Here is an 11942-nt window from a genome sequence, read left to right as displayed (position 1 = left end):
GAGCTGCACAGCCCTTAGTTCAAAGCCCAGGGCTGCTGCTTATTGGATCCTTGCTCTTGAGTACTTTGGACATTGTAGAGAAAATATTGGATTTGACAGTTGGAAGGAAAGGCAATTCAGTCTAAGAGGGAGCAGCTAAAGGAGGTTCTGAAGCTGTGTGGAGTGTGCGTGGAGCCCAGATGTCCCCATCTGGACACCTGGGTTCTCCTAGCTGTCTGCCTAGCTATCTGCTGTCAGCTCAGAGTTCAGCAAGGAGTACTCCCTCCATGCCCATTTCTTCCTTGTCTAAAACACAAGAAAGTTGCATGGGATGGTTCCTAAGATCCTCCCAGCTCTGATGCTTTCTGCTCAATATTTCAGTTTCATTAGACATAGGTCTTGGCTTCCTTTTCTTCACCGACGCCCAACCTTCTTCATCATTTCTAAAATAGCTGTGTGTACCATCCTTATTTTATTTAAAAAAAAAAACCCAGCTATCTCTTGTTGACGCTGCTCTCAAACTTCAAAATGTTCTCTCCTGAATATATGAAGAAGATCAACAGCCTTTGTTCCCAGCATGAATGTTTTACTGGCTTGGGAGGTTATGTAACTAGACTTATTACAATCCCTGAAGGCAGAACCGAAACAAATGACACAGGAGAAGCCAAATTTTCTTATCTGGCCTAGAATGTTTCCCCAGCCAAGAATCCAAGATGACACTCCTATCCCTAAGGGTTCATTTCTTATTTCCTTTTTCTCTGAGCACAAGAAATGTGCGTTTAATTAGGCACCCCCCCGCCCAGCCCCACTGGCCATAATGAGCACTCATGTCATCTTAGTTAATAAAGTGAGGATTTATTCAATTTTCAGTTCTAATAAATAGCCATTATCTTTGCAATGGGCCCCAAGCCCTGGTTTAAAAAAAAAAAAAAATGACATGGTCTCTGTGACCATTCAAAGGGAGAACGTTAAGCTATGTTCTTTCATTACAAAAGTGAGTCTCTCCACTACTCAGCTGCAGTTTCAAGGCTTGAAGCTGAATTTAGTTTTCTTATCACATGGACGTCCCACGGACACGTTAGCCCAGCGTTAGGATCTTAAAAATAAGAGAATCTAGGAAAAACAAAAAGCAGAGAAGCAGACACGGAGGGTAGAACAGGTGACTTCCCTCTCCGTGGACCGTGGGCAAATCCGTTCCGAAGGAAGTCCGGGGCCCAGACACCTCTGAAACACCTCCCACCCCGGCTTGTTTGAAGGCGGTGGGAAGGCCAGTGAATCTGCATTCACTGAATCAGGGCTCCGGAGGTACCGGAGGATCTTCCTTGGGGATTTTTATTTCCAAACGAAGAACAGAGCAGCAAGGACTGGAGGCCTACTTAACCCTCCTCCCTCCCTGGAGGAAGATGCGTAAAGGAACATGCCAGTGTCTCAGGCTGCTTTTTTCGTTCATTCTTGAGACTGACTGTGGCCTCAGAGAGTCAAGAGGAGGAGAGAGGCCTGGGCCTGGGTCCCGCAGCCCCAGCAGGTGGCCGTGAGTGGGAGGAGGAGAGCTCTGTACGGCGGGGCCTGCACAGGGTGACGGGGGCAGCTCCAGAGCGAGCCGGGCGGTGCAGAGCTGAGCTGGATGCCCATCCCCTGGTCATCGACGTCGTCGCCCACCCTCCTGGTGTCCACTCCTCGCTCCTACCTGTCCCCGCTGGTCTCGGCCAGCCTGTTGTTCATGATGGCAAAGGCCCCCACCCCGCCCGAGAACTCACTCTCCCGGGACAGCACGCTGGCCTGCGGCGGGCCGCCGTTGGCCGTCTCAGACAGCTGCTTCTGGAGGATGGCCAGCGAGACCTTGTTGGCGGCCAGGAAGTCCTTCATGGAGATCATCTCCCCCGACAGTCGCCGCCCGTCGGTGTCGCTGTCCATCACCCCGTCCGTGTCTATGGAGATGTTGCAGCGGTTCTGCACACTGTTGCCCGGCATGACCACGTTCCTCCGTGAGCGGCCAAGTCTCCTCCGGCACTGCTGGCAGCAGCCCCCTTCCATCTTCCTCAGGATCCAGTTCACCGACTGCTTGATGAGGATGGAGATGACGTTGAACAAGGAGTAGATGCAGCAGACGCCCATGAGGATGAACATGAAGTTGGCGAAGCGGTAGAGGCCCTGGCGATCGTACTGGGCGTGCTGGCTGCTGACCAGGTCCCCGAAGCCGATGGTGCTGAAAGCCACAAAGCAGAAGTAGAGCGAGTCGAAGTAGCTCCAGCCCTCGATGGAGGTGTACATGGCCGAGGCACAGCAGGAGATGAGGAGGGAGGCCACGCACAGGATGAGCATGACGTAGTACACGGAGGGCTTCCAGCCGGCCAGGCCGTCCGCCTCACACCTGCCCGGGTTCTTCAGGCTCTCGGGGGGCAGGGCCCCTCGTCTCTGGAGCTGCCGCTGGTGGCACGACTTCATGATGTAGGCGATGACGGTGATCAAGCGCTCCAGGAAGAGGTTGAAGAACAGGATGGTGCTCGCACACCCAATGAGGCCATAAAAGATCAGAAAGATTTTTCCTCCCACCGTTGCTGGAGTGGTCATCCCAAACCCTGCAGGAGACAAAAATCAGAGAAGAGTGAGGGACCACGGGCAGGGTCTTGGCTGTGACGGTTGGCAAAGGGCCCAAAGAATGAGTGTCATAAAAAGTGCTCAGTCCTAGCCTTTCTAGGAACCAGGGGGGGCGAGGGGCTCTCAGTGAAGACACTCAGCGTTGTTCAGAGCTGCACTGCTGAAAGCTTGTAGGGTGCCATGGTGCAAATCAGGAAAAGGCACCTCTTCCTCCAGGTGGGTACCTCCAGGCAGCAAAAATGTGGCTGGGTGATAAGAATGAGAGTTGGATTTTGGGCTTCCTCTCTCGACTTGGCTAGATGTCCTGTGGAGTGCACAACCTGAACAGCCACGGTCAGCAGACGTTGTTCAGACAGAGAAAGTTTCATACAAAGAAGGTTCGTACAAAGAAAAGGTTTGTTCAGACTCATCAGAATTCAGTTATTGCACAAATACTCATTCAGTGCCATTCCAGGAACTGGGGATTAAACTGTAAAATAGCCAGATCTGGGCCCTGTCCCTGTGGAGCTCTAGCCCAGTGCGGTGACTACTCTACCGTGTACGTGTTGTGCTGGAGGAAGTAGTGTCCTATGGGAGCAGCCAAGAGGAGAACCCATCTCAGGCTTGAGGTTCTGGGAAGACTAATAAGCAGGGATGCTTGAAAGCTACAGAGGAATTAGGCAGGCAAGGAGAGGTGTGTGTGCGTGTGTGCGCGCGCGTGCATGTGTGGTATTTCAGACACATGAAATGTGTGTACACGAGTGTAGTAGTGGTATTTCAGAGAAATAGCAAATGCCAGCATATGTAGAAATGAGAAATTTGCTCAAGATTTGCCCATCTTTTAAACAAAATACTTCAAACATACACCTTATATTTGGGGAGTGAAAACTGAGGTGTTGATTTTTATAGTGTGATCAAACAAAAAGTGTCTCTCTTGCCTTTACCTCTTACTGTTCACAATTTCTACCTTCTTGACCTTTCCACCCATGCACACAGACATGTTCCCAAGAATACCAACTACAGGACAATAGGCATTTCTAAAAACACCAAGAAAAAGAAAAGAGCAGTGATTCACTCAGTATTTCTCACTGAGGGGTGCCCAGGGTCAGCCCACCCCAAGGGACATGGAATCCTTCCAAGCAAATGATTCAGTAACCATGAGAATTCCGATCTGTTCTAGGGATGGGCATCAAAGTCTCTGAAAACAAATGCCATTCAAAAAAGGAGTACTGAGCCTTGCCTCCCTGGGTTCCGCCTTTCATTCGGACCAAACCTTGGTCCAAACTTATCTCCATTTTTCCCCTTTATTATCAAGTTCAGGTTCCTAACTTAAGCTCCATCATTGGGATCTTGAGGACTCACCCTTATCCTGTTTCCTGATGACACCCTGCTTGTCCCCAAGCCAATACTTTTCTTTGTTATCACAGCTGCCCATGGTTGCTTCCCAGTGCACGCTGGGACGTGGTCAGGTCAGGCCTTGCCATGTGTGGGCTTCTGGGGAGATGACCTCCTGCTCTCCTCAGGCAGAGCCAAGGGGCCACCCTTCTCAAACACTTAGCTATACAGACTGTGCTACCGTCTGGTTACCATCCAGTTCAATTGGATTGTTCTTTTACAGCCCAAAAGGGTCTACACGAGTGTAGGCTATAAGCAACCGGTAATCAGGTGACTGGAGAAAGATGGTCAATCTAGCTTTTTAGCTGGATGGGAGGGGATGATTTCATTAAGGAAGGAGCATGGGCGGTGGGGGGTGGTGGTGGGGGAGGCTGGAGATACTTCCATTGGGAGTTACACTTATGGACTCTAATGGTAGAGAGAAAAGTAGACCCTTATCTCTTCCCTGGGAACTCCCTCAGCAACTCTTCGCCTTGCATGTTTCATTTATTAGGTACCTTCCTTATGTAAAGAAATACTTTGTCTTGGGGCGCCTGGGTGGCTCAGTCAATTGAGCATCTGGCTCTTGGTTTCACCTCAGGTCATGAGATAAAGCCCTGTGTCGGGCTCCAGACTCAGTGCGGAGTCTACGTGAGATTCTCCTTCTTCCTCTGCTCCCACCCCACTCTCCCACCTCTCTCTCTCTCTTAAATAAGTAAATAAATAGAAATACTTTGTGTTTGCTGTGTTTTCTCTTGTTAGTATCTTTCATTCTTATCCCCAAGCTCAAGTTTAAATGAGGTGGTTTTAATAGTGGAGAATTTAGAAAAAATTTACTGAGTTTAATGACTGAGCTGAGAGCAATGTCTTTCTCTCCTCAGGCCAAAGAACTCTGAGGAGTAACCAAGGTGTTGAGTGATTAGTTCCTGGTTATCTGAGGATGTTGGGGCACCTCTTCTGGCTCAGTGAATTCCCGGAAGCAGTACAACTTGCAGATCTTTCTGCACTAAGAAATGAATAACGAGGGGTTCCTGGGTGGCTCAGTCGGTTGAGCATCTGCCTTCGGCTTGGGTCATGATCTCCGGGTCCTAGGATCAAGCCCCACGTCAGGCTCCCTGCTTGGTGGGGAGTCTGCTTGTCCTTCTCCCCCTTCTTCTCCCTCTGCTCCACCCCTGCTCATGCTCTTTCTCTCTAACAAGTAAATAAAATCTTAAAAACAACAACAACAAAACAACAACAACAACAACAAAAAACAATGGAAGCTGGAGCCCCTGCCCCAAAGCTGTAAGGTCAGAGGAGTCTTAGGGGTCTCTTCATTGGAGACAGAACAGAGGCAACAAGCAGAAAAAAAAAGACAAACACTTATCTGGGGCCTTTTATTGACCAACAATATTCTAGAAACAGAATAAAGGCATTGAAAATGAGGAAAGCCCAGAAATAGCAAGGGAGCGGGAGGGGGAGGTTCTTGCCAACAATCAGAGGAGAACTTTCTCATGTAGCACAAGATTTAAATGGGCAAATGTTTGCTACCCCAAAAATCTTCCTTTCTGATCCCAGAGGTGACTTGATTATTTTAGTCTTGGAAAGTAGAGCAGTTAAGAATAGCTCTCAGCCAAAGTTTACGACAATAATTAATTAAGCACCTGTGAAGTTCAAGAGCCTGCACTGTTTGGACCACACAATGAATATTAGCCGGACAAGGTCCTTGACCTCAAGGAACCTCACATCCAGGCTGGGACAAATAAGCTGCTACCTACAAAACAAGGCATAGAGAGTCAAGTGTCAAAATAAAGGCAGAGTGGAGTTATCCGGCTTCAGGGGCCCGAATGCTGCCTCACTTGGGGTGAATGACGTACAGGTGCATGACCGAAGCCAGCTGACGAGCTTCAGAAACTGACTTTTCCAATGAATGACATGTCTAGTGATGTGGGGACATGTCCCAGGGACTGAAAATTTCTGGATTTTATCTTGCTTATTTGGCTTTAAAGCATTCCATTTGATCAAAGGACAGCGAAGCCACGAGTTTTGATTACCTACTGAACCTGGTTGATCACTGCCATCTTTTCAATCAGCAAAAATGACAGAAAAATGGCATACATGGTAGTGCGAGAGAAGCGCTGGGAGGCAGCCCTCCTCTAGTTTGCTGGGAGGTGTTTCCACAACTTCTGCTATTGTCAGAGCTTAAAAGTGTGGGAGTTCAATACTATAGGCTTTTTCATAAAAAGCCTTCCCTCTTTTGAGCCCATAATACTGAACATTAGGGATGCCTTGGATTGGGAATGAGAAGCCTCAGGGTCCTCCTTGGTGAAGGAAGAGGATAAAAGCATCACCAAACACACCTGCCCTCTGCCAGGTATCCCTGGCTCCTCGCCCCCTTGCTGGGGAGCTGGCTCTTATTAGCCTACTAGTTCCATTTGACAGGTGAGAGAAAGAAGAGTACAGAAGCTAAGTAACCTGCATAAAGATGTAAAGCCAGAATGAGAACCTCAATTTGTCTCCCAGGCCTGTGCTCTTTCCACCTGACTATGCTAAGTGAGTGCCAGCCACTGACAGGTGTAGCATCAAGACTAGAATCGGGGGAGGGAAATTAACCAAGCATCTCTAGTTCCACGCTTTACATAGACACCCAGACCACAGTGGCTGCCAAATCTGGTACCCAAATCAGGGGATTGGCTTGCATCACAAACTGAAACCCTACAATTTTCATTTACTAAAACACATGTTTCTGAATGTATGTGTGCCTCTTCCAACAAGTGATGTAATTAAGTCGGTTTCTAAAATGTGCTACACCCCATGCATTTTGGTCTCCTTGTATTTCGTAGGCACACAAATGAAACTGATTGTCACAGGTGGTGCTTTTCAGTATATAATTTATTCTCTGCGCTTGAAGCCTGAGGTCATCTGATTTCTGTCCAACCCCTGAGTCTGGGAGCACATGAGCTAGCTGACTGAGGACCTAGGGCCCAGGAGTTTGGAGTCCAAGGACTCCAAGGAAGCTTGCCTGGCAGCCTACTTCGTTCTGGCTCATTGGAACCATTTCAGGTCTGCTTCAGTGTGACCCCTAGCGTAGCTCTTGGGACCAAACCAGGTTCTCTGGTGTCCTTGGAGCCAGGAATGAAGCAGCCGGGGAATGCCAGGGTCCCAGTCAACCCCAATAGAGCTTTTCATTTAGACTATGAAGAGAGGAAAGTAGACCTGCGGTCTCCTAGCATTTATGTATATTCTGTTGACTATTATATTCTTCAAAAAAATTAATCAGGGTAAAACACTGAAAAGCTTTGCATATTTTCAAACATACACAAAGGCAAAGAGAATATTAATAAACCCTCATTTCCTACTTGCAGCAGTTGTCGACATTTTGCCAATCACGGTTCTCCTATCCCACCCCACCTCCTGTATTTGCTGGAGTATTTTAAAATAAATCCTAAATAACACGTCATTTCATCCATTAATATCCATCAATAAGGACACATTGGGGAGCTTGGGTGGCTCAGTCGGTTGAACAGCCAACTCTTGAACTCCGCTCAGGTCTTAATCTCAGGGCTGTTGAGTTCAAGTTCCATGCTGGGACTTGAAAAATAAATTTAAAAAATAAGGATGCGTCTATAACTGACAAGCACTCTATTTTCCCAACACAACCACATTATTATACCTAATAAAACCAACACTAATTCCCTAAAACCAAATAATAGCTAGGCCATACTCAAATTTCTTAAAAATATCTTTTTACAGATCTGTATGAATCAGGATGCTAGCAAGATCCAAGCATTATATCTTGTAAGTCTCCTTTATTCATTGACAACCTCCCCTCCCATTTTTTATGCCATTGATTTTTCAGGTAAATATGTCCTGTAGACTTTAATCACAATTCTTCCTAGAAACATTTTTTTAAAAAAATGCCTATTATCAGAGTGCCCTCAGATGCAGCAGAAAATTTCAAATGTTGTATGGGGACATACAAATTGGCATAAACTGTCTAGAAAGCAATTTGGGAATGTTTCAGGCATTTAAAAAATACTTGTATCTTCTTCTCTTTTTGTTTTTAGGAATATGTCCCCAAAATATCAGAAATGTGACTCATTATGTACATTGGTGTTCACCATGTCTTTGCTTTTAATAACAAAAATCCTCAGCAACCCAAATGTCAGATAACAGGGAAATGACTAAATAAAGTAGTCATTAAAATGAAGCCATTAAAATGACATATTCAAAGAGAGTTTTTAATGACTGCAGAAAACATTAAATGGAAAAAATGCAGAGCCAAAGCGTGTCTGCAGAATGACTCAAGCTAGTGCATGGGGCATCCTCATTAAACATTTGTTGGATGAAGGAATAAACTTTGTAAAATACATTTATGCAGTTACGTAAATAGGAGCAGTGAGGATTTTGCTTTTGGTTGCCAGTAATAGCAAATCATGAATAGAGGTGACTTACACATGAAGGGGATATGTTATCTCACAGAACATGAAATTTGGAGGTAGTGTGGCTTCAGATTAATTGGGTGTCTAGCTGGGTAGCTTTCCAAATGATCTATGAACCAAAACCATTTCACCTTTCTGGCTCTGGAATTGTCAACAGGTTGACTAGTTCCTCCCTATGCCAACAACTTTGGGCATTAACTTTTCACAATCTAATGTCCAGAGCTGGAAAATGTCATATTCCTGTCTCGTGTATGTCTTTGTAAGAGCAGAGAATCCTTTCCAGAAACCCTCTGGCAAAATTCCCATTATACATCATTAATTAGAACAAGCCCTCTTCCCAAACCAATGATCTATAAGAGGAATGGATTTCCTCTTAGACTGGCCAGGGTTTACTGGAGTTTCTTGGGAAAGCGAAGGACCCCAGAACCGACAAGTTCTATCACAAATACACACACAAAAATAACATAAAGGGAAAGAGACAAGATTTTGAATCAGGTTATTTTCAAGGTGGTGATCTTCTGGGTGATTTAATTTTTCGTAATGCTTTATATCTTTCACTACTTTTAAACAGAGAAAAATGTGTTAAAATATTCTGGAAGTTTTTCTCAAATGGCAGGCAAATACCTGCTCAAAACAATCAACCCTCTTGATTCATTCTTCTCAATAAACCGAGAAATCAAAGTTTGGCTTGCACAAACTTTTCATTATCTTTTTGATTTGGAAATTTTAAGCCTCTCTTTGTAGTGAGATGAGACTACATAGGGGTTTGTGGGCGCTTTTGAACAAGACCTTCCAGTTTTTCTTTCTTTTTTTAGCCACCAATGCCTCTTTATTTTTTTAAATTAAATTAAATTTGCCAACATATAGTGTAACACCGAGTGCTCATCCCATTAAGTGCCCTTCTCAGTGCCCATCACCCAGTTACCCCCCCACCTCCCCTTCTGAAACCCTTTGTTTCCCAGAGTTAGGAGTCTCCTTCCAGTTTCAATTAGGATGGAAAGAGGGGGCAAAAACAAACCCCATGGTGGGGGTGCTTAGGTGCTCAGTGGGTAAAGCCTCTAACTCTTGGTTTCAGCTCAGATCATGGTCTCAGGATCCATGCTCAGTGGAAGTCTGATTCTCTGCCTCGCTCTCCCTCTATGCATCCCCCCTCCCCTAGCTCACATGCATGAGCGCACGCACTCTCTCTCTCTCTCTCTCAAATAAATGAATAAATCTTGAAAAAAAAATCCACCAAAACCAGACCCCATGGACTATTCTTAGGGGGATGTGAGGGATGGGAATGGGGCTCCAATGATGGAAGACTTGAGGGTTTTACCAGGCACAGAGTTTATATGGATTATAGAACCACAACTGTTAGAGCTAAGAGGAACTTCAGTTTTCTGTCATAAGTGGGGAGACTGAGGCACTGAAAAGCCAGGTAATCTTGAGGGGTGGAGGCTTGGCTTGAATCCAGGTTCCTTATCCAGATTGCCCTCCCTTACTTTTGTTGCCTGTGGAAAATTGTTTTTCAAAGATGATTTTGACAAACTGCTCCCACCCCTGTAAGAACTGAGCCTATTTCCCTTCTCCTTGAATCTTGGATGACCTTGAGACTTGCTCTGACCAATCACAGTGGCAGAAGTCATGCTGCACCACTTCCAGGCTTAGACAATAAGGAGCCTAGCAGTTTTACCTTTCTCTTTCTGGACTCCTGAGTCACTATGTAAGTGTGACCACTTAGCTGGAGACAGTCCCAGCCCTCCCCAGCCATTTCAGCCTCCTCGGATACTGGGTAAATCCATTTTGGGCATTCCAGCCCCAGTCAAGCATGAGATATACCAGCTGTACCCTGTGGAACCAGAGAACCACCAGTTGAGCCCAGCAGATCTACAGCATTGTGAGAAATGTCCATGATTGTTGTTTAAGCCACTGATTTAGGGAGGTTTGCTGCATAGCAATGACTAATGAAATGTCTTCTCTCTGGGGCTTGCAATTTTTTCAACAGGCATCTCCCCATGATTTCTGGGCTGCTCCAGCTCCTCCCTTCACGCTTCATTGGTAACTGAGTGTAAGGGATTTCAAAGAGTGTCAAGAGGAGATCTTTAGGGAGTTTGGAATTTAATGGGAATTCTACTTGTAAATCAAGCAAGTTGTCAAGCCTGTGATATTAAGAAACGGACACTAGCTGAGGGCACTGGACAGGTGGGATGAGGAGGGCATTCTACTGTTGAAACATATTTGGGTCATTTCCAGCTTGGGGCTATTATGAGTAGTACTCTGGTGCATATCTTTTGGTGAACATATATGCATATTTCTTGTGGATACCCATACTTAGGAGTGGAAGTGAGGACTTACACAATATTATATCTTCAGAAAAGTGGATGCCCTGATTGACCCCATCCTCATCAGAGTTTGAGAAACCCAGTTTCTTCATATTCTTGCCAATATCCATTTCAACCATTCTGGTGGGTACATGGTGGTCTTAATTAGCATTTCCTTGATGCCTATTAAGCTGAGCATCTTGTCATATGTTTTGTGGATGGGTGGGCATCCTCTTAATGCCTGTTCAATTATTTTGCCCATTTTCTTTTTTGTTGTTGAATTTTAAGTGACACAGAAACTGTGAAGCTCTAAGCCTTGAATGGTGGTGAGAAAAGTGTTGGAAATACCGATTTGGGGAGTATCTTCCTTCATTCTACGACCTACTGGTTCATGAGTTCTCTGGGTTATTTATTTATTTATTTATTTATTTATTTATTTTTTAGTTTTTAGTTCTCTGGGTCTTTAAGCACAAGGCCATTTGATTGTTTATTCCAGCTCTTGGAGCAGGGAGATTAGTGACACAAGAGGGTGATGAATATGATGACAGTTTAGGTGCACCGAGCACTCGTTCTGAGCCAGACACTATGCTTAGTGCTTTACACAAACTCACTTTTTCAATCCTCATGCCAACCTTGCAAATTAGGAATATTATGTCCCCCCCTCTTTTACATGAGAACCTGAAGTACACAGAGGTGACAAAACTTGCTTGGAGTCACGGGGCTAGCTAGTTAGGGCCCTGGGTTCTAGTCCAGACTATTAATAACCTATGTGTGTGATGGTCACAACTTATTCTGGTTGCCCCTTTGGTAAAATGAGGATAGAACGGCCCAGATGAACTCTAGGGACAGTCAGGTGCCAACATTCTGTGACTTGGGCATCCAATCATCCCAGGATTCTGGGGAGGGCTCACCTGTGTATCTGAGGTTCCTCTTCTACAGGCCAGGCAGATGACAACGATAGTCCATATGAAAAACATTTCTATCTGTAACATTTCTCAACTATGAAGACATCACAGGCTAATTTAAAGCATTTCACAAAGCAGCTGGGGGGCCGGAGGGAAATGGCATTTTCACTGTACATGGCGCTATTTTTCTGTGACAGTTACTGCTGTGGATGCAAAAGTCTGGAGTTCTTACAGGTCCACATGTCTTTGGAATCTGCTATTTTTAAGGTTATTATATCTCTCTCATTTTGTTAATAGTAAAGCATCTTTGACAAAAGACAGTATCGTATATGGTAAAGATTAAACTACGTTTCAGGTAATTTCTGAACTGGGGGACGTTTCTA

The 11942-nt window shown here is 45.4% G+C and overlaps 1 protein-coding gene across 1 annotated transcript in view; it reads right to left on the bottom strand.

The window, feature by feature from the left end:
• Positions 1–814: 814 nt before the first annotated feature.
• The window catches only part of KCNK13 (potassium two pore domain channel subfamily K member 13), a 94779-nt gene continuing 83651 nt past the window's right edge, over positions 815–11942 (bottom strand). Inside the window, exon 2 of the mRNA XM_026012487.2 lies at positions 815–2558. Coding sequence (XP_025868272.2) covers positions 1663–2558 — 896 coding nt within the window. The 3' untranslated portion in view covers positions 815–1662. The remainder of the gene's footprint in view (positions 2559–11942) is intronic.

Source organism: Vulpes vulpes, unplaced genomic scaffold (genome assembly GCF_048418805.1).
Source record: "Vulpes vulpes isolate BD-2025 unplaced genomic scaffold, VulVul3 u000000644, whole genome shotgun sequence".
NCBI lineage: Eukaryota > Metazoa > Chordata > Mammalia > Carnivora > Canidae > Vulpes > Vulpes vulpes.
The sequence above is the reverse complement of the archived record's forward strand: the minus strand, read 5'-3'. Positions and strand labels throughout refer to the sequence as shown.